The sequence below is a fragment of the Momordica charantia genome (genome assembly GCF_013281855.1).
Source record: "Momordica charantia cultivar OHB3-1 chromosome 9 unlocalized genomic scaffold, Mcharantia_2.0 BLBB01000009.1, whole genome shotgun sequence".
Taxonomy (NCBI): Eukaryota; Viridiplantae; Streptophyta; class Magnoliopsida; order Cucurbitales; family Cucurbitaceae; genus Momordica; species Momordica charantia.
Window position 1 is genome coordinate 26,949,727 of NW_028275167.1, and position 22,024 is coordinate 26,971,750.

At 32.6% G+C, this 22,024-nt stretch overlaps 4 protein-coding genes across 7 annotated transcripts; all 4 read left to right on the forward strand.

The window, feature by feature from the left end:
• Positions 1 to 3,228: 3,228 nt before the first annotated feature.
• LOC111010177 (zinc finger protein 6-like) lies at positions 3,229 to 4,104 on the forward strand. Its single transcript, XM_022283515.1, has one exon. It carries the CDS (start codon positions 3,229 to 3,231, stop codon positions 4,102 to 4,104), a length of 876 nt encoding a protein of 291 aa, XP_022139207.1.
• Positions 4,105 to 7,814: 3,710 nt separating this feature from the next.
• Positions 7,815 to 11,504, forward strand: LOC111010000 (mediator of RNA polymerase II transcription subunit 15a-like). Of its 2 annotated transcripts, none has more exons than XM_022283255.2 (7): positions 7,815 to 7,994; positions 8,245 to 8,340; positions 8,892 to 9,103; positions 9,193 to 9,495; positions 9,872 to 10,111; positions 10,199 to 10,284; positions 10,857 to 11,504. In XM_022283255.2, the coding sequence occupies exons 2-7, from the start codon at positions 8,310 to 8,312 to the stop codon at positions 11,065 to 11,067; spliced, it is 1,083 nt and encodes a 360-aa protein (XP_022138947.1). In that variant the 5' UTR covers positions 7,815 to 7,994; positions 8,245 to 8,309; the 3' UTR covers positions 11,068 to 11,504. The 2 variants fall into 2 exon arrangements, with proteins under 2 accessions (XP_022138947.1, XP_022138948.1); XM_022283256.2 differs by having other exon boundaries at positions 10,865 to 11,003.
• A 1,853-nt stretch (positions 11,505 to 13,357) lies between these two features.
• On the forward strand, positions 13,358 to 16,460 carry LOC148209284 (Tetratricopeptide repeat (TPR)-like superfamily protein). 3 transcript variants are annotated; one of them, XM_022283383.2, is made up of 3 exons: positions 13,358 to 13,493; positions 13,707 to 16,103; positions 16,320 to 16,460. In XM_022283383.2, the coding sequence occupies exons 1-2, from the start codon at positions 13,417 to 13,419 to the stop codon at positions 16,075 to 16,077; spliced, it is 2,448 nt and encodes an 815-aa protein (XP_022139075.1). In that variant the 5' UTR covers positions 13,358 to 13,416; the 3' UTR covers positions 16,078 to 16,103; positions 16,320 to 16,460. The 3 variants fall into 3 exon arrangements, with proteins under 3 accessions (XP_022139075.1, XP_087973765.1, XP_022139076.1); XM_088117639.1 differs by lacking the exon at positions 16,320 to 16,460 and having other exon boundaries at positions 13,707 to 16,253; XM_022283384.2 differs by lacking the exon at positions 13,358 to 13,493 and having other exon boundaries at positions 13,516 to 16,103.
• Positions 16,437 to 21,717, forward strand: LOC111010082 (uncharacterized). The gene is made up of 11 exons (XM_022283385.2): positions 16,437 to 16,615; positions 17,257 to 17,311; positions 17,624 to 17,659; positions 17,764 to 17,808; positions 18,038 to 18,121; positions 18,337 to 18,399; positions 18,485 to 18,523; positions 19,052 to 19,151; positions 19,331 to 19,481; positions 20,186 to 20,312; positions 21,429 to 21,717. Exons 1-10 carry the CDS (start codon positions 16,437 to 16,439, stop codon positions 20,223 to 20,225), a joined length of 792 nt encoding a protein of 263 aa, XP_022139077.1. The 3' UTR covers positions 20,226 to 20,312; positions 21,429 to 21,717.
• The last annotated feature ends 307 nt before the right edge of the window (positions 21,718 to 22,024 follow it).

Here is a 22,024-nt window from a genome sequence, read left to right on the forward strand (position 1 = left end):
GTTAAAACACTAATTTCCGATAAAAAGGTCTAAGTTCAAATTCCCGCACATTGTTGTAATGAAAAAAAAGTGTGATAATGTATTTTTCGGAAATATCATTCCGTGGACAACTAAAGATTACGTGAGATATAATGTATACTTTTCCATAACAACTTCTGCCTCATTTATGATCCTATTCTTTGCTTAATAGTTCAAATTAAGTTTTCAAAGTTGGTCTACAAAGGGCCACATATGATTTTTCTCCCTAATCTACTATCTTAATTTTCTATATATTCATTAAAACATTCATTACACCTACCATATAAGAAAAATTATCATCATATTCATCTCTCTCATCCCTTATGTGAAAGGTTGTGAAGAGCTATTATTTCTATGAAGGGTTGCAAACAATTTCTTTCCTTTTTTCTTATTTACAAGGATAAGTGGGAATTGAAAAATTTTCTCTTTTTTTTTTTTAAGTACAAAAGTTCTTCAAATTGACAATAGAGCACAAAAAAATGTTATTTTAATTAAAGAGAGAAAAATATAATTCTATAGCAGGTACGGAAGTAGGAGAGACCCTTCTTATAGTAGGGAAAGATAGTCTAATCTCTGAAATGGAGCTTAGTCTCTTTGTAGTAGTACACTATTACTAGTAGAAACGGTCTAGGTTATGACTTGATCTAATAGAGTAGGAACACATTTTGAGATAAAAAGAAATTATACGTGCTCGATCAAATGATCATGATTTCACACTAAGATGTGGGTTGGGGAGAATAATGTTAATTACTTTTGCAAAGCTGGACGTTCAGTGTTCTTATAGCAGAACCATACTAGAAAGTACATAAATAGAAAGAGCCTTATAATTATTCAAAAAGAGAGTGAGTGAATGAGCAACCGCCCGTCTATATGTTGCATTTTTTTTTCTTAATTACAAAGATAAATGAGAATCGATCCCTTCAAATCCATGTTCTACATAATACGTAGAGGAGTAGAAGAGGCTTTAAATCATTTACATTTTATCGATTGAAGCATGATGTGTGTGTATATATAATCTAAAATGAATTTGATTATAAGAGTATAAAAGAAATTAATTAATTAACTTTCAGAACACACCAACTTCTATAAAGTTTATTACATTTGATCATTCAATTCCTTACTATCAAAAATAGTCATTTTGGTCAAATTTTGGCACATGAAAACAGTGGATTTAGGTTGAAATAATAATTATCTCACCTTATATATATCAAATAAAGAAGAAAATAATATGGCCCAAATCAAACTTTCTTTAATTTAAACATATTCCATATAAAGAGTGGTAGAAGGAGATGTATATATAAACTAGCAAAAAAGGATAGAACAAAAATAAATAATAAATAATAAATAATAAAATAAAAACCCTAAATGGTTAAGTAATCTAGTAAAAGTGTGTGAATTGTAAAATTTAGGGTTTTAATTCTCATAGTTTCCCTTGATTGGGGATTTTTTTTAATTAGAATAAATAACATATGCTGTTTCATATTACCTAATATATATAAAACCCAAATTACATTTAACTATTTCAAGTCTTAGTTTCTTATTGATTAATATTTAAGTCGGTTTCAATAATGCTTCTATTTACAACTTCTCGCACTATTTTAGTTAAAATAAATATTATCGAACTTTATAATACAATAAATTTCACAATATATAAAGATAATAGAAATTATATTGCCTAATATGAATTTGGTTTACACTCGTTAAAATTCGAAATCATACGGTAATATTTGACGATAAATCTAGTTTCTTATTAATATTTAGGGCTTTGATAATAATGTTTACGTTTTACAACTTCTCGTACTATTTTGGTTAAGACAAACGTTATCGAACTTCTAAACTATTGAGATCATTTCAATTCTATTAATTAAATACAAAATATATATATATAATATGTTCACCATTCAAATTTAAAATTGGTTTACTCTTAAATGGAAAATTGAAACATATACACAAATTTGGCAACATGAAGATCATCACAACTGGCTAAGTTGATGCATAAATCTTAATTTGTGTTAAAAATTAATTAAGAATGTTATTTTAGGAAAATATTATGTGGAAGTTTTAGTAACTGCAGAAAGTGAATCATTATAAAGTTGGTTAAATCTCAATTGTCCAGAAGGATGTCAGTTACAGAATCAAAGGCCACAAAAATTCAATGATGATTAATATTATCAACTTTCAAACTTCAAAAATTTTCAAATTTTTTCAAATTTTTTGTGCATGTCCATGCTTAATTAATTATAATAATAATAATAATGATTTAATTCTTTAATTCTCACCTTTAATATCCCTCTCTAACATGTCTTTTAAAACCCGAAAAATTAAAAGTAAAATCACTCATTAATTTTTATGCTCTCTCTAATATGTTTTCAAAATTCATAAATTATCAACAATAAATTACATTTTTTTTAAAACTTAAAATACTAAATAAACTATTTCAATAATTAAAAATTATATTTAATTGAATTTGAGTCCCTCTAACATAAAATTCTAAATCCATCCCTTATTATATTATTCTATTGAATCTATTAGATTTAGCTTGACCCAATCTCCAATGTTTCATGATGATATAATAATTAAAATTAAAAAAATTATTAATCTGCCCTAAAAGTCATAGGTTGTCATTGTCTTTTTTAAGGAAATTGAATATGTCACCATGACAATATCCCTAACATGTAGTAACAATAATTAATTAACAAAAGAACATCAACAAAGATTTTTAAACTAAAGTAATAAATAAAAAATAAAAATAAAAATCCCTTGGATCATTTTAGGAAAGTTTAATCAATGAGATGGGATGGTGTTTTATCTCATGCCTTTTTCAGATCAAACTCGTGAATCTTTCTCTTTAGTGGCAGATTCTATTGTGTTCTTAATTTTTAATATTTCAAAAAATAAAAATAAAATTTAAATAGAGTTTCAAATTATGATGATCATCAGCTCCCATAACTTCTGGAAATTTAAAAAAAAAAAAAAACACACACAAAAAAAAACACATCTTCTCTTATAATTTTCATGGTAATAACTGCAATTTGAGATTTCTTGCCATAATTGCAAATCCATTGCATTAATTTCAACCAGAAATATAAACCCAATTCTTCTCTTTCGATTTCTCTCACAAATTCGGAAGCAATTTAGAAGAACAAAGAAAAAAAATTCTTTTTTTTTTGAAGCTTTGTTTTTTCTTTTACTTTATTTTGCTGGTCGGCCATGGCGGAACTTGGGAAAGATCAAACGTGCCCTTCTGAAGCTTCTAGCATCTCCGCCGCGTCCGACGGCGGCGGCAGAGCGGCGGCGATGAAGTTGGAGATGGTAGTTTCCGATGAAGTCGACGGCGGCGGCGATCGGCAGTCGAACTCGCGGCTGTTGTTGGATCTTAAGCTTTGTAATGAAGATTCCAGCGATAAGTCGCCGAAGATTTTGAACTCAAAGAGGGTGGGGCCGGCGGTGGTACCGTCGCCGGCGGTGACGGTGGGTTCTTCTTCTCACGGCCATGCAAATGAATTATCTTCAAATTCTAAATCTAGGGTTTTCTCATGCAACTTTTGCAAGAGGGAATTTTCGACCTCCCAAGCCCTAGGTGGCCATCAAAACGCTCACAAGCCAGAACGTGCCTTGGCCAAGCGCCGCCAAGGCATGGAACTCGCCGGCGGCAGCGTCGGTGGGGTCTTCGGTCCGCCGCACTTGACGTCGTACTATCCCTACTCCACTCTGTCGACTCATAACCTCTACGGATCGTCATTTGGAAAACCCCTCGGAGTCAGGATGGATTCAATGATTCACAAGTCCTCGTCTTACCGATGGCTGGGGACGCCAGGGTTGCAATTTCACAACGGTGTAGATATCAGTGGATGGGGTTCTAGAGCGGCGACGGTGGTGGCGGCGAATAATCCAATGCCGTCGTCGACATTCGAGAGGCTGAAGATGGAGGGAATTCAAGGTAATAAGGGTGGATTTCGATTGTCGACAGCAATGAATAATGGTGTGGGATCATCAAGGAACTTGAATCTTTCAGAGGCAGTGTTGAAAACCGATCACCATGTGGAGAATGGGCATGAACAACTTGATTTGTCTCTTAAGCTTTAGTTAATTAGGGTTTATGATCTTTTAATTCATCTCCTAATTTTTATTTAAGATTTGACACATAATATTGTTGTGTTCACTGTCTTTTGATCTCTTGTCTAGAGATTGTTTTTAATTTAACGTTGTGATTTCCCTTTTTGCTGCATGCCTTGATGATCAGATTAGCAACAAGTTCATTCGGTTTAATTATGACTAAACGATAGTGTTTAGTTTTTTGTTCTTGTTCTTGTTTATTTAATGATTCTTATATGCATCTCTCGAAAAGATGTTTAAAAAAATACTCCCCGCTAAATTTTCAAAATTGACTACGATTTCTTTAGGCTCGTAGAATAATATCTATTGAAAAACAAAACAATTAACCGCTTTTGGTACAACACTTTCGAATTTAGAGTTTAGGGTACAATGTTTTCACCGCTTTCTTCCTTTAGATGCATCCTAGCTATATGGTGGTACAATGCTTTCGGTTTTGTTTTAGGTCACATTTGGTTGGAAATAAAGCAATTGCCTCTTCTCGGGAGTTTCCATGTCAAAGGATAATCTTTGGGACGATATATATTACTATTACCCTCCACTTCCTAGTTCGACTAAATCGCCATATATATATATTTTGTAATTATGATATATACACGTTTGTCCTAGATGGAATTTATGAGGGTGTAATATTTCATACCCTTAAAATAATGATCTTGTGTATTGTTTTTTTTTTTCATCTTAGTTTTATTTACTCAATTTCCTAATTTTTTTGTGATTAAGGTCCATCTAATCATTTATTGTTACGTTTAAAGCTATAAGAGAGTCGAATGTATTCTCATTCTCTGTATATTTATTTATAAATATTTTTAGATAGTATTTTTTTGGAATATTTCGATTTTAGACATATTATTACTTATAGTATAAGAGTATTGTGTTTATCTCGTTGTACTTTAACTTTATATATTATATTATTTTGCATATGGTTGGTAATAAATTAATTGTACTTAATTAACTTATAACAATCAATATATCAATATAATATATAATAAATGCAACAAATTCCCATGTTTAATCAATAATATTATGTTGTAGACTCTTCATTATTTAACAAAATTAGAAGAGAAATCAAACTTGTAGGATAATTATTTTTTTAGTTTTTCCTTTTTATTTTTTATTTTTATATTATGCTCACTTATTCATATACTTTTAATAATGTTTTTTCAACTAAACTCAAAATTTGAAAACTAAAAGAAAGTGGGTACTGAAAAAAAAAACAAGTAAAAAAAAAAAGAATTAGAAACGAAGAATCTACCTTATTACACAATTTTAATTTTAATTTCTTTAGAAATTAATTCAACTGATTAATTAATTCTTGTACTAAAAAAAACTAATTAATTAATTTCCTACTCCACCCTCACGACTCATAATCGTTAGACTGACGTGATAACCAACTACACCACGACACCCTTCATTATTCATGTTACCAATCATTTTTAAATATATATAAATTTAAATATCCACGTTGAATTTATTATTTAATAATATAAATTTATTAACTTATATCTACCTTAACATTTAACTTTTAACTCTTAAATTGACTCTAAAGACGTCAATGATTCTTAATCTTTCAAGAATATTATAAAATTGGATAATAAATAAATAAGATTTTTTTAAAAAATAGTCAAACATATTGAATATTGTATAAATGACTAACTGATATTTTTTAGAATCCTAAATATTATTTTAGACAAATATACCCCTATAACTATAAGTGCTTAATTTTAGAGATTTTATTTGGTACAATAACTTACAATATTGTTAATCAAATCAATTGCTAACTAGGAGAAAACTGGGAAGAATGAGAGATTACTTGATTTAAGGACAAAGTTGAAAAATCATCCAAATTTTTAAGTCTCTTAAAAATTAGTTTAGCTGTTTATGCAAAATGTGATACTATTGACCATATTGACCATTTTTTAAAACGAGTGTCTAATTTTAACAACTCACCTCAATTACCAAACAATTTAAACTCAAAATGCGGTTGGTTTATGTATTTTATATGATAGGTCTAGAGGCTAGTTTGGGCCATAATTGTTAAATCCATAAGTTAGCCCAATTCTTAAAAGGGCTTATCTTTTGACCTTATTTAACATCATAATTTTACGGTATTTTTTTCTTTTTACCACGTAGTAGAAGATTTGAGCTTCAAATTTTAAGAGAAGAGGTAGACATACATATGTTAGATAAAAAAAAAAAAAAGGAAAAAAAATTCATATAAGCAAGGATAAAAAATTACAAATTACATAAATAAATAAAGGAAGCGTGTTTGTAGAAGGAGGAGAGAGGAAAAAGGACAATGAACGAGAAAGCAAATTTAATAACTACACAATATTATTAAATGAATATATTTTGGGTAACAAATAAGTATAAAAAAAAATTAACCACCAGTGAAAGACTATTTAGAATCATTTTACAAATTACAACGAGGAGTGACCATTTAAAAACTTCTGTGATCAAATTTATCCTATTTCAAATTTCAAAATTAAAAGTTTATTTTACTAAGAGGAAAATGTTGTCGAGACAAAGGATTAATAACCGATTGTATTGGATATATATGGAGTCGATTTTTGTTTCCAAATTAGGCTAAATATTCGTCACCTCATATGGTAGGTTTGACTTTTCATATCGGTCCAACATATAGATAAATATGGTCGAAAAATTATTGATTAAATCCAATTTAAACAAACGGTCGGAATAAGAAAATATTAAATATTAGTAAGTAAAATATTTAATTACTAAAAAAATTAAAAAAAATCAATTACATACGACAATCTATCTCGAGCCCTCAAGACGCTCATAAAAGATTACCAAATTAAATTCACTCTTCTATTATTTAATTAATTAATAATAGTTTTCAAATTCAGTCATTAAATTTGCTATGTACTCTTATAACGTTTCAAAATTCTCAACACACTCTAAATTATATAAAAATGCTTTTAAAAAGAAGAAAAAATTCCCTCTATCAATGCTTTCATTTTCTCTTTAAACTTACGATTACGTCACATAAAAACACTCATCTTAAAAGTCATATCAAAATCACCTTAAATCATACTATTGTATCATAAATCTATCGTACATGTTTATCACACATATCATGTATGTACCAAGTACTCGTTCCAATTAATACAAATGTGTGTGATTTACCAACTTTATACAAATACTAAAGTTATTGATAACATTAAAAAAAAAACAAATTTTAAAATACAAAAATATAGTTTACAAGATTCAAAAACTTTAACGGTAAGAAATCAAACCATCAACCTTTGAAATGATAATAGATGCTTAGTTCTTTTTTCTCTAAAAGAAAAGAAAAAAGTCTAACTATTCTCCAACGGACAAAATTCAAAAGCTATTTTTTTATTACAATAAATTGGAGTATTAGAGTCAAGAAAGTAACATAATGTTGAGTTAAAGTTGAGAAATTCAAAAGTTATTGAATTATTGCATAGTATTTGAGATATAATAATATTCTAATTTTTTTAAAAGGAAATTAGAAAACTTAAAAAACAAGAGAAAATGAATATAAATATTAATCCTCATTCCAAATATAAGTAAAACAATTTCCAACAAAGATATTTTCATTTTCATAAAAGGCCTTAGAAAATAAATATTATTTGCAGGAAAAAAAGAAAAGAATACTGTGGACACACGTTCCGATTTTTGAACGGTTTGTTAGAATGGCGCGGATATGAGCTGTATGTTCTCCAACAACCGCTCTCTGTTCATCCTCTTCCTTCTTTGTTTTCTTGCCCCTTAAGCATCGCCACTATATAACTCCGATGAAGATCAAGCAACTTTCCACCATTACCGCCTTCAATCGGTTTGGATATGGAAGCAATTCTTGTGGCTGAGCCCTAAAGGTATTCGATCAATCGTTTTTGGTTGCGTTTTTGCCTCATTCTCAACTCTCGCTGATCTTGTTCTTGTTGCGACTGTGAATGTTTCTGTAATCGGCGTCTATTTAGTGCTATGTTTGTGGTTTCTTGTGGCAGTTGAGTTAGATGATGGTTTTTCGTTTTGTTCTTGTGAGTGAACGTGATACTACGGCTTGGAACTCGCTTTAGCGCCTTTTTGTTGCTATTTGTATGATTGTGTTGCATGTTGTACCAGGTGAAAGGATCTTTGGAATCTATTTGGGCGATTATTGGAAATTAGCTTACGGGAAGAGGAGGACGATGGTGCCTGGTTTACCTGAAAATGGAAGAGGTGAGGAACTGAATATCGATATCTTTGTACTTCGCCATCTGCTGCTTTACTTCCTGCAACAGAGTAGAGTAACATAAAATTGGATATCGAGTGCCTCATTTCTTTTGGTTCTAACTTGACGAAGATAATTTTGCAAAAAGATTATTCCCGCGCGCGCGGAAATATGATAGTATATTTGTATATTTTGTCGGGGAGGAAACCTGGATTTAAATCACGTTTTCTTTCATTGAACAAATATGCAGAAAATTTTTGTAGTGAAAATCTTAGGTATCACGAAATTTTGAACAGAAACAATAATCATTCTTTAAACGGCTCAATTAAGTTCCTTCGAGGAGGAAAATTTCAGGAGAAACTTTTTTTAATTTGACGAGTTTCAGAAATGTAATGAACAAACTTTTCTTAGTGGATTGTTCAATGAACAAATTAGTCAAGTGAAGGAATTCCAATTATTGTCTCCCAAGGTAGATCAGTTAATCCTGTTTCCACTGATCTCCAGGAACTTTCATTTCTACTAAAAATTCAGTTGATTTGTCTGCTATTGATTTTGTTAGCTGATTGCGAGGAGGATGCCTGGGATGATTTTTTATTCTCACAAAGAGGAAAGGTGTCTCATCAAATAGTAAATGATGCAGTCCAAGAAGAAAAACCTTTCATCATCTCCACCCCTGGCATGTCTCCTTCAGCCCTTTTGGAAGAAGTATCAGAATCAGATCGTGATAATGACATATGTTCTGTTACTCCTCTTCAACGTTTGCTTAAAATGGTTAGTTAATAAATACTTGTTAGTTTCATATCTCTTTTTAGAACAAGTCGTACGTACATTGTTAAATTTCTGTGCTTGCTCAATCTCAGGTAAACGTAATGTCACCTAAAGCATTAAGTGCTTCTATTAGTGACATAGATTCTATTGTCTGTATGACTGACAGAGTTGCTTCATCAGCGCCCCTAAACAAGTCCAAAGCTGAAATTAGCGAGGATTTGGTGGGCACGGTAACATCTCGTCTGAGAAAAAGATGTTCAATATTTGGAGGCAGTACAGGATCAAGAAGAACAAGACACTGCAGGAATACCAGGATGTATACCAGCTCCAGACGAATGATGTATTGTGAAAGTTATGACTTGAATTCAACATTTACAGAAAGGTCAAGAATCGAGGTGCGTGAGTTATCCGTTTCGTTTATCTATGATTAGAAGCTCGAAAGGGTGAAACTGCCTAGGTGAACAAATAAGAACTTCTGAGAAAATATGATCATTAACCTTGCCAATTCTGTTTGATTGATAAAATAAATTAAATGTGAAGTACTTTTACTCATGAATGTGAAATTAGCTTTCTACCCCAAATGAGGTTAGCAAGATCCATCGATGATAATGTCGATAAGAAGGAATAAGTTGTGTATATAAGAAATTATAAATTATTGAGTTACAAAATCTTGAACACAACTATTTGTTCAACTTCGAATATTTTTTTTTATAAGTTTCCCATTGACAACATAGTTCTTTGATATTTTTTCAAATACTTCTGTTAATATAGACTCCTGAACATTCCCATTGGCGTGGGTTTTCATTGCCGTTCAAGCAATATTTATTAGAAGAAATTAGGAAGATAAATGAGCAGCTGATAGACACAGTGGTGTCTGTATGTGACAAAGATATGATAACAACTGATAATGCAGCTACAAATGACAGAAGTGAAGGGATCATAGTCGAGTGTTCTTTTGCTGCTATGCGCATCAGTTCGAATAAAATCTCACAGCAAGCTTCAGCCCTTCAGGTACTTCAGCCCCATCTATTTCTTAATGTGATTCATCAATTATAGGCTTAACTTTATTTTACTCATTTTATTCATTATGGCATGCAGTTAACAGTCCATCCCTTGAAGTTGCTAGTTCCCAAAGGCTATCCACACTGTTCTCCAATATTCAATAAATTGAAACTGGAAGCTTGGTGAGATTATTTATCCTTTATCCCTTTTTTATTGCACGAATCTGCCTATATATGACCACCTTATGATTCGATCTTTTATATTCTGAGGTCTTTATTTCTTTTTTATTGCTCTAAACAAATGTTCCTAGATGTGCCTTTTTATTTTGGTATAGAGTAGTTAATGAATCCTTATTAACTTCTGAGAATGCCAAAGGGCACAAACACAAGAATTTCCAGTTCCTAAGAACAAGCCTTCTTGAATTATTATGAGTAGATTTATACAGGGAAGCAAAATTAAAACCAGTTGATGGATTTGCATCTATGGTATAGATCCTAGAGATCAAACCTACGGGTTGAGTATCTTTTTTTTTTCCCTTTGTGTAGAGTATGAGTGATAAACATCCTTGGTCCCTCATTGTTTTATCAATCTACGTACATATATAAAAAAGCTCATTAATTTTAATAATGTTTTTCACGAACCATTATGTGTTCCAGGAACAGATGGAGAAAGTAATTCTTAACCATTATTAAATCACCCCCGACAACTTCTCTGTTCCATAGAATTATAACTTGAAAAGCTAACATTTTTGCAGTCCAACAGATTGTGAAGAGCTTTCATTGAAGACAAGGGAAAAGTTCAACATGTGTGTCCGAAGCCTTCCACATCCATTCTCCATAAGTGAAGTGGCGAGAACGTGGGATGCGTGTGCTCGAGAAGTGGTTTCGGAGTTTGCTCAACGAAATGGCGGCGGCAGTTTCACTTCAAAATATGGCTCCTGGGAGGACTGTCTTCACCATGCATAGGTAATGCCGGAATTCACTTCTCTTACTTTAATCTAATGCCAAGAGTCTAATTTTGGTGGGTGGGTTTAGTCAAGTTGTGTATTTCTTGTAAACAAAAAACAAAAAAAACTGGGAGTGTTCATGAAATGAGGTGGCTAATTCACAGTTTCTTTAGAGTTGGGAGTGAAATTAGGGCTTGCAGAATTGGGTTGTGTAGAAATTGAGCTGAGTTTGTGCTTGAATTTTGTATCGAAGTTTTATCAAATGTTGGTGGATGAGATATATCTGGATTTGTTGTGCGCGGATTTTTACAAATTTAAACAATTTTAGAACAGGTGGAGTCCATTATTCTTGGACTTAGTAGTCAATTGTATGGATATATTAAATGCAAAACTATTCAATTTTTTTTCCTGACTACGAGAATCGGGAGACGTAGGATCCAACAAAATTATTTTAGCCTCCATTTTTTTACTTCTTACATTTGGGGTGAGATGTTGACTTACGCCACTTTGGTCCAAAATTTATTTGAGTGAAAGTGTTTTCTCCCATTAGTAAGGTGGAGGTTGGATGAATTAATTTATTAATATTTTTATTATAAGATTGTATAATTGTGGTATAATTTATAATATATTATATTTTATATGTTTTAATTTTAACAAAAAAAAATAAGTTTATAATATGAAATAATATATTTATTAAAATTATTGGTTTTTTTAATATAATTCTATATTTTAAAGTCTCAAATTCGAAATTTGAAAATACTAAAAATATAAAAAATTATGTTGTTTTCAGAATTTACATGGATCATCAAGTCCGAAATCAATTTTCGAAAACAAAATATATATCTGAAAACAAGAAACATGATTTGCCAATTAGTACATTGATACTATTTAAAGATCTTAATTACATAAAAAGATGGAATGTATAGAATTTACACATTTGTCATGAAACAACTTATTTAAGAGGGTACCGATCACATAAATTACTTAAATATCTTTTTGTATCTATAAATTAATTTTAAGTTCTTTTTAAAATGCAAAATTGATTAATTGGAAGGTTATAATTTAGATCCCATAATTTTACCTTAATCATACTTTCCAAAAGTAATTAAAACCCCAAAACATAAAAAAGAATCCCAAAATTCCCCAAATTTGAAAACCTCCAAAAAAAAATCCCCAGACCTACAATTTGAAAACTTCTAGACCATGAGACGTTTAGAACTTCAATTTTGGAGGATCCTTTCTACAGAACTATTTGAGACCAACCAAAGATTAATATCGTATCTTATGTATATATAACTATAAGATATACACATGTATATACAATATATCCCCATATATACAAATATTAACGGGAAGACTAAGATTATGAGACGTTTAGGACTTTAATTTTCTATACCCTTTCTACAAAATTACTTGACAATGCGAGCAAAAGATTATTATCATATCTTATGTATATATAACTATAAAATATACACACATAAATATATACCAATCTTAACGGGAAGACTATTAACTTACAATTGGTATAAATAGAAGGGGACAGGAGACGAGGAACGCACTGCTCGGTGTTGGAAACGTGCAAATACTTCGACGAAAACTTTATTCGGCAATAGAAATTGAAGGTCTAAAACGACGACAACGGTGAACAAACATAGCGGTTGGGGACGACTGGAAACAAAGCACGGAAAAAGTCTATTGACAGACTAAGCAGAAATAGAACACTAGGAAAAAATCATGCAGACATCTATGTGTTATTGACAAAAATCTTTTTTGGAGGAGTGATACGAGGAATTAGTGTTGAAAAATTGAATGGGTCCTACAATAATTAAATGAATATAATTACAAATTAAGGATTCAAATCTTTTAAATTGAAAAACTATAATAAAATAAAATGCAATAAATAAAGATAGAATCGGTATTAACAGAAAATCCTACGTACACACATCTAAAAGGGTAAAATTTGAAAATTAAATACATTTATGAAATTAAGATTAAAAAATAGCCTCCCAGGACATTATCTCATAAAACTCATGAATGGCCATTCTCGTACAATTTTGATCCGTCAGTCGAGCCCGACTGTGCTTGAAAGCCGGCCTAGTTCCTAGAAGCCCAAAAAGTCGGCCGGCCCAAATCAACGCTCTATCTCATTTCCACTCCGTGCAACTCCAACCAGTCCACCATCCACTCTCTGCCTGCGCTCGCCAATCAATGCCGTCGACTCTGCTAAAAATCTGCTAAAGGTCTCCTAAAAATCAATGCCATCGCTCTTGTCTCAACTAAATTAATTTCTTCATACACTTCTTTCTTCATTGTTCATTCCTAAAATATTCATGTATATGTATATGTATATTTATATTTATATATATGTATGTATGCATACTCGTCTGCTCTGCTGCACCTGAATACGTGTTCATGTGGTGATCGTAATGAAGGGAAGAACGTTGGGTAAGAGCCTTGTTTTTGGTTGGGTTAGAATCATAGGTAGCTTATCGAGATAAGATTTTGCTAATGGGTTGCAGCGAATTAGAGGGCAATTTCTAGTTTTCTGTTTTTGTCATGGAAGTAAGGTTCTGGGGTGCTTCTATGCAAGTTTGTTAGTGTTTTATGTTTGGCTTGATATGTTTGTGAAAATTGAGATGACGAATTTTTGCATTCTAGATGTTTGTTGAAATTCCTGACTGGTGCGGAAACGGTAGATAGGATCATTGATGTCATGAAACTTGCAACAATTCATTATCCATTTCTTGCCAAACGGAATTTGGTTTTGTATCCAAGTAAATGGGCTTTTCCTATCCACCTTAGATACTGGAGGTCGGCAGCAGAAAGTGATTTTGTGCCTTCTAGGACAGAAGATATTGATAATGACTATCTATGGGACACCCGTGTGATATCCACGCGCGGCCACCTTAGGCATGCTCTTTCACTGTTCTACTCCTTTAGACAGCCTCATTCCCGCCAGACCTATGCCTATCTCTTCCATGCTTGTGCGCGCCTCCGCTGCCTCCATGAAGGCATGGGACTGCACCGTTACATGATGTCGCGGGATCTGATGGACTCATTCGATCTCTTTGTTACCAATCATCTTATTAACATGTACTGTAAGTGTGGCCACTTAGATTATGCCTGGCAATTATTTGACGAAATGCCGAGGAGAAACCTTGTGTCTTGGACCGTGCTTATCTCGGGACTTTCTCAGTATGGACATGTCGATGAGTGCTTCCTTCTATTTCCTAGAATGTTGGTAGACTGTAGACCAAATGAGTTTACAGTTGCAAGTTTGCTGACCTCATTTGGCGAGCATGATGGTGAACGTGGGCGGCAGGTACATGGGTTTGCCTTGAAAACGTCTTTAGATGCCTTTGTTTACGTTGCAAATGCTCTTATTACTATGTATAGCAAGAGTTTCTGTAAAGGTGGTATTTTTAATGACAGTAACGATGATGCTTGGACTATGTTCAAGAGCATAGAAAATCCGAGCCTTATAACATGGAACTCGATGATTGCAGGGTTTTGTTTCCGGAAACTTGGAAACCAAGCTATCTATTTATTTATGAAAATGAATCGTGAAGGAATTGGGTTTGATCGTGCAACACTTTTAAGCACTTTGTCTTCCTTAAATCTGTGCAATAGGGATGAATTTGGTCTGGGTCTGAGCTTTTGTCATGAGTTACACTGTCTAGCATTCAAAACTGCTTTCATCTCAGAAATTGAAGTAGCTACTGCATTAGTGAAAACTTATGCAGATCTTGGAGGGGACATTGCTGATAGTTATAGGCTTTTTGTTGAAGCAGGATATCATTGGGATATAGTTTTGTGGACCAGCATTATGACAGCTCTTGTAGAACATGACCCTGGCAAAACCCTTTCCCTATTTCGTCAGTTTCGTCAAGAAGGCTTAACCCCGGATGGGCATACTTTTTCAATTGTATTAAAGGCCTGTGCTGGATATCTAACCGAGAAGCATGCCTCAACATATCATTCACTACTAATTAAATCTATGTCTGAGGACGACATTGTCCTTAACAATGCCTTGATTCATGCTTATGGGAGGTGTGGTTCAATTACTCTCTCTAAGAAAGTATTCAAGGAAATGAAGTATCGTGATTTGGTTTCTTGGAACACAATGATGAAGGCCTATGCTATCCATGGGCAAGCTAAAAATGCATTGCATTTGTTTTCAAAGATGGATGTCCCACCTGATTCTACTACATTTGTTTCTCTCCTTTCAGCTTGTAGCCATGCTGGGCTTGTGGAAGAAGGAACCAGCCTTTTCAATTCAATTAAGTATTATGGTATTGTTTGTCAACTAGATCACTATGCTTGCATGGTTGACATTTTGGGTAGAGTTGGTCGAGTTCAAGAGGCTGAATATTTTATAAGTAAAATGCCTATAGAGCCTGATTTTGTTGTTTGGAGTTCATTCCTAGGATCATGTAGGAAGCATGGTGCAACACAGTTGGCGAAATTAGCATCTAACAAATTGAAAGAGTTAGATCCTAGCAATTCTTTAGCTTATGTGCAAATGTCAAACTTATATTGCTTCAGTGGTAGCTTTTACGAAGCAGACTTAATTAGGATGGAAATGAAAGGGTCTAGAGTGAGAAAGGAACCTGGATTAAGTTGGGTAGAAATAGAAAATCAAGTCCATGAGTTTGCATCTGGAGGTCGACGTCACCCACAGAGGGAGGAAATATGCAATGAGCTTGAAGAACTCATTGGGAGGTTGAAACAGCTTGGTTATGTGCCCGAGACAAGCATAGCATTGCATGATGTGGAGCAAGAGCAAAAGGAGGAGCAACTATATCATCATAGTGAGAAGCTGGCTTTGGTTTTTTCCATAATGAATGATAGTAACTTGTGTCATGTCGGAACTCTTGTAAGGATCATGAAAAACATTCGAATTTGTGTGGATTGTCATAATTTCATGAAGTTAGCTTCAAGGCTACTTAAGAAGGAGATTGTCATCAGAGACTCTAACCGCTTTCATCATTTCACAACTGGATTATGCTCTTGCAATGATTACTGGTAATAAATTGGCATCAGACATTCAAATACGTAAGTTTCCACCTGCTTTCACCAGTAGTTTGTAGTCACCAACATGACCCTGAAAAAAAAGTTGTGATCTGAAACATTGACATTATATAATAAGTTGGATTGAAGAATTTTTGTCCTCTGGTCCTTTTTTTTTTTTTTAATTTTTAAATTAAGCTCAAACTATATGTTATCGTCCATTGCTTTGCCTTTCGAGTTAATATTATAAACTTTTTCCAGAGATATTTCCGTGAATCCAAGACTGATGACATAACATTCATAATCATCAGTATATCTGATTGGCTGGGATAAATCACTGCAAACAGCCAGAAGAGTCGAAGACTATATTTGACGTATATGTTAGTTTCTAGGAGAATCAACATGTGGTCTTTGCCTGCTATAGGGTACTGTAACCCTTTTGCATGTGCTCGCTTTACAGTTTTCTGCGCTTCTAGGCAGCTCTCTGTATCTCCCAAAGACAAGACCCTGAAAAAAATTTACAATTCTGGAGTCATCGCTTGCCTTCGTGCTAGCAGGTAACTCATTCTCATGTAACACTTTCTGCATTTTAGAATGTAGTGGTGCTGGATTCTCTTAGAACTCTATGCTTGACATGATCGAACTATTAGTTCTTAGTGGCCAGCTGGTTGCCCCAAGGTCTTCATTACTTTCTCCTTATTGTTTACAACTTTACTGGTTAGCTGATAGTTGACAGCAAGGTCTGTTATCTATATAAACCCATTTACATGGTTATATTACAAAAAATGGTCAGATAGCACCAACCTAATACTAAAATACATTTTCATTGTTTCATTAGATGTTGAATAGGTGGTTCGCAAAAGTAGAACCTCGCCTCTTTTCCGGAATTCATTGCTTATGTCTTCTTTAAAAAGTAAGAAAACATATTAGACTTGAAATATAAATAGTCTAGACAAAGGTAAAGAAAGATAAAGGTAGACCACAGAAAGTGTTGGTGACATGGATCCAAAGAAAGGCATCAAAGTGAGCCACACTCCCTGCCTCCTTCAAAAGCTGCTTGAACACACCTTCATGTTTTTTTCTAATCCAAAATATCTGGGCTTCCGAAGTTTACTAGAGTTAAGAAATTTAATATCGTTTGTCTAGAGGTATCTAGAGTCTTGGTCTGGACTTTAATTATTTTCTTAATTCACTATAGTGCAGAGCTGGCAATGAGTGCTGCTTGTGCTGCGCTAAATGGTGGAGTATCAGTCGTGAGTGCTCTTAATTCTAAGTTTTCATTGTTCCCGTATATTTGAACTAGTTTGAATAATATTCAGTGATACATCCAAATATTCTATTGGTATATGGTTTCTTATTGCTGACGTTTTCTAAATGATTAGTAGAACTAAAAAAAGATTGAAGAAATTGTCCTCATGACGCTTTTGTAAATGGTAAGTGCATGATGAATAATAATAACCACAGAAAGCGGCTAGAGCATGTCAACTTTATTGAAATATATTTTTTTCTTTTTTGATGTATTGATTGATGGTTTCTAACCTTTTTTTTTTCATGTCAATATGCAGCTGGAGATTGTTACGTCAACACCAGGTGTTTTTGAGGTTGTTGTTGAGAATATTTTCCTTTTCATTGTACTTGTTTCTAATTTTAAGAATTTATCTTATTTTTCTTTCATTTTTTTCATCTGTTATAAAAATTGAAACAGGTTCTACAGCAGTTGCTGCAAGACTATCCTACCAAAACAGTGGGAGTAATTATTTTCTTTGCTTTTTATGGGCGTGATGCTTTCTTAATGTTTGTAATATATCCTTGCTACACCTAGGTCAAAATTTTTGTAGCCTTTGGTTTTGACTTTTGAGCCTTTGATGGATTAGGATGAACTATAGCTTTACTCTTAATGCTTACAAAAATATAACTTGTCAATCTCACAAAAGATGGATGATGTTGAGTTCTTATGAAGATACGCAAATGTTCTGCAGGTTGGGACAGTTCTTAATATTAAGGACGCAAAGGATGCTGTAAAAGGTGGAGCCAAGTTTCTAATGAGTCCTACTATGGTGAAGGTAAGCATTGATAGATGACGAGCATACCACATTTACTTTTTTGCTTATATATCACCGTGGACTTTTTTAATTGTATGCTGATTCCTCTTTATCCTATTTTCATGTTTTCCTTTTTTCTTCCCGTCATTGTTTGTCGTGATTTTTCATCCTGGAGTCCAACTAAAAGAGACTACGAGGATATTTTCTTCTCTCAGATTATTTTCACTGGTTAACAGGGTATAATGGATGATATTGAAGATGAATTCTTGTATATACCTGGTGTGATGACCCCAACAGAAGTAATCACATAACATTTATTTGCCTCTTTTCCCTATAAATTCTCAAGGATTCATCCTTTTTACTTAATGAAAATATGCTTTACAGATACTGACCGCATACGAAGCTGGTGCTGAGATTGTTAAAGTAAGTAAATTTGTTGTTTGGTTTAGCAAGCTCGTTGGTAACAATAAGCAGTTGTCATTTCCCATCACTGCATTCACCACTTATTTCGCTTAGATAGATGACCAGTATACCTCGTTTACATTACAACTTTCAAGGAACTACCTCATTTTCCTTGGAAAACTAGAAATATATACATAATTCTTAGGGTTATGTGTTTGTCTCAAACAAACATGATAAAATTTATATTTCTTAATTAAAAAGAAACGTAAATATACTACTCAAAACTAATTTTCATTTATTTTGTTCCCTTGATGCTTTTCAATACAGTAAGTCCTAATGGAAATTTCTTAAATGGTAATTATTATGCAATTACGAGTAATAAAGAAGGAAAAACCGATGCAAGTTATTTCTTTTCCCATTTGTTCTTCAGTGCATAAAATTTTTCGTCTGCTTGTGCTTGCGTTCCATTTTGACATCAGAATATGGTTCTAGCCTTGTTATTATTATTTTTCTATGGATTTATTTTGATTTTCTAATCTTGAAAAATAGGTTTATCCAGTTTCCGCATTAGGTGGTATTAAATATATATCGGCACTCAAGAAGCCATTTCCCCATATCTCAATGGTTGCTTCTCAAGGCATAACTATTGGTTGGTACTCAACTAAAAGTTAAAACTATTTGCCCCTTGCGTTCTTTTGTTTTGTTTTTAATCATGCGGTTCACTGTTTCTGTTTTCTGGGCCAGTCAGTTTTTTTGGAAATTATTTTCATCAGTTTGATATAACTTGATCTGCTTCTGAGTTCATTTGTTACTTCTAAATCTTTGTAGACTCAATAGGGGATTATATCAGACAAGGAGCATCTTCGGTTGTTTTATCTGATGCAATATTTAACAAGGAGTTTATGGACCAACGAAATTTTGATGGAATATTTCGACTTTCTAAGCTGGCTGCTTCTCAGGCGATGGAAGCTTTAGAATGGTGAGGATTTTGTTGCATCTGTACTTGTAATTAGTGTTTTAGCTTCCGTAGACTATTGGCAATCATTATCGTAATCTTCAATAAACATGATAGATCGATTCCTCTCTTTGGGGAAACAAAAAAGTAATATTCAAACGATGTTTACCGATATGTATGAATCACCATGCAGTTGATTTCATTTAAACAACTAGAGCAGTCAAATATTGCCTAATTCTCTTGAAAAGGGGATTCGGTAGCACAAGAACATAATTTATATATATTTTTTACTCCGTTGGACTGCAACATATAAATATGTTATTTATATGAAATAAGTTTCATGTGAAATTATAACCGTCTGCCGATTTTGGACTTTTCAATAGAGCATTTTACTGTTCTACAAGTAACATTTACCTTTTTTTTTTTTGAGAAGTAACATTTACTTAATTTGAAACCAATAGTACGTTTTGTTTGTTCTTTTTCTGTCTGATTTTTTTCTGTGATGCAAAGCAGGAACCATCGTTGATAATTAAGAGAACAGAAATATTTTCATGTCTTGTATCTGATGAACAGTTTGCCATCCACCTGTTATTTGTCCAAATTTGTCTGGTCTTTTTATAGAATTTTCTGTTTATTCTCTTTTGCTGGATGCGTTAGTAGAAAAAAAAAAAAGTAGTGTGTTAATTTAATTTATTGGCATAGCCTGCAACTGATTTATGTGTCAACAGGAAGCAGCAGTCCTCATTGACTGAATCATGCCACCGATAGCCAATTTTGTTCCTTCTCCATGCTTTGAGCTACTTCACTTCAGATGTATTACAGAAGTTTGTAACTCTTGTGAGAGTGAAAATCAAGGTAAAAACTAATGCACTTGTTTTCTCTTCATTTAATTCTAAATGATAAATCTCACTGCTCAACGTTTTACTGCCATTTATGCATGCAAATTTTGTTAGTATCTTCATCTATATCTTGTGGAAAATTGTTCCTGTATGATACTCTTCAGTTTGTCTTAACAACTACTTAAAAATGATATACTTGTATGTAAGTTGGTACACAATTTTCTTTTAGTTTGCTTTGGAAAAATGGAAGAAACGTGACTTTGAAAGTTCTTCCTTTGTACAGTAAACCCTTTTTTTTCTTTTTTATGGAGCTCTTTTTAGAACAAAAAAAATAAAAAATAAAAAAGAGAGAATAAAAACATGCAAAAATGGTTTGGTTGTTGAACGGCTTTGTAGCATATTATGCATGTGTGATGCTTTTTCCTTCATGATGAATGAGAAATAGAACAGTTGTAGATCTTTTTTACCCAAGTGTAAGACTATTTTTATGAGTGTATTTGTTCAATACATAAATTGATTTAACTAAATTTATATGTATGCCACATTGGAAAGTTAGTAGGAGCTTCTACTGATTTGTGTGTATTTTTTCAAAGTTTTTTTTTTTTATAAGAAACAAAGATGTGTATTATCAATCAAGAAACTCGAAAATGGGGGAAGACAACCTAAAGGCAAAGGGTAGAGAGAATCCTCTCTTCAAAACTATCTAATTACAACTTTCCAGTATTGCATGATAAAGAACAAACTGTAATTACAAAAAACCTTCTTGTGAATGAGTCAACTTTTCCAAAGTTTGTTGTTTACTCCAATAAATTGTTGAACGAGTCAACTTTATTCTTTAATTTCATCTAGTTGAATCTCGAACTTATCTAAACAGGAAAGTTATCACGCTCACTTGATTGAGTTTTAATTTATTTTAAGCTTTGTGAGGCATAAGCATATTTATGGTTAGACTGCTATTTTTATTGGTAGTAGGTTTTTTGCCTATTCAATTTTGGAGTTGAGTTTGGATAATATCGTGACTTGTTGAGTTTCTCGTTGGTTGAAAATTTTGTGTGATTTATATTGATTGGTTCCTAGGTAATTTTCTACTGTGCTTGCGATGAATAATTAATTTTACTACTCTTTACTTTAGGGTTCAGTTCGATTCGATGAAATTCAAAGTTTAAAGTCGGGGAGCTCAATCATGTGTCTTGTAACTCAAGCAGCCAGACGTTGATTTGACCCATTAAATAGGGTTTCTAAAGGCAAAATTAACTTTGTACAATAGTGTAAATGCTACTTAAGTTGTTAAATCATGAGCGCACGTTGGAGAGATAATATTAAATTTATATTCGTTAACTATATATTTTCTTGTGTGGTGGCAATAACTTGTAACGGAATCTGACTTCAACCTTGTGACCAAGTTTTAAAGTTTTTTTTTTTCCTTTTTTTGTCTAAAAAATCAACAAATAAAATAGAAATTGGTATAGCAAGTGTAGAAAAAATTAGTACACATTTTAGTGTGATGAAGGTGTCGGTATTTTTTATAAATGAATTGGTCTATTCTCAATATTTTTTAATCAATTGGGATGAGTTCATCAAAAGCTTCATTTGTTTTTTTAATATTAATTATTGGAGTAAAAAAGTGTTGTGCTGAACTCTAAACGACAATTTTCATCATCAATTTAATTTCTATTAGCTCACTCACTAATTTTTGCAAAAAATAATATAAAAAACTCTAAAACTCAC

What these genes read in the sequence shown, in the direction of transcription:
- LOC111010177 (XM_022283515.1), top strand. Translation starts at nt 3,229, where the DNA reads ATGGCGGAACTTGGGAAAGATCAAACGTGCCCTTCTGAAGCTTCTAGC.
- LOC148209284 (XM_022283383.2), top strand. Translation starts at nt 13,417, where the DNA reads ATGTATGCATACTCGTCTGCTCTGCTGCACCTGAATACGTGTTCATGT. An exon ending in AATGAAGGGAAGAACGTTGG is followed by an intron (nt 13,494 to 13,706) that starts GTAAGAGCCTTG and finishes TTTGCATTCTAG; the next exon opens with ATGTTTGTTGAAATTCCTGA.
- LOC111010082 (XM_022283385.2), top strand. Translation starts at nt 16,437, where the DNA reads ATGTTAGTTTCTAGGAGAATCAACATGTGGTCTTTGCCTGCTATAGGG. An exon ending in ATCCTACCAAAACAGTGGGA is followed by an intron (nt 17,809 to 18,037) that starts GTAATTATTTTC and finishes AATGTTCTGCAG; the next exon opens with GTTGGGACAGTTCTTAATAT. An exon ending in GCGATGGAAGCTTTAGAATG is followed by an intron (nt 19,482 to 20,185) that starts GTGAGGATTTTG and finishes ATGTGTCAACAG; the next exon opens with GAAGCAGCAGTCCTCATTGA.
- LOC111010000 (XM_022283255.2), top strand. Translation starts at nt 8,310, where the DNA reads ATGGTGCCTGGTTTACCTGAAAATGGAAGAG. An exon ending in TTCAACGTTTGCTTAAAATG is followed by an intron (nt 9,104 to 9,192) that starts GTTAGTTAATAA and finishes GCTCAATCTCAG; the next exon opens with GTAAACGTAATGTCACCTAA. An exon ending in AGCAAGCTTCAGCCCTTCAG is followed by an intron (nt 10,112 to 10,198) that starts GTACTTCAGCCC and finishes TATGGCATGCAG; the next exon opens with TTAACAGTCCATCCCTTGAA.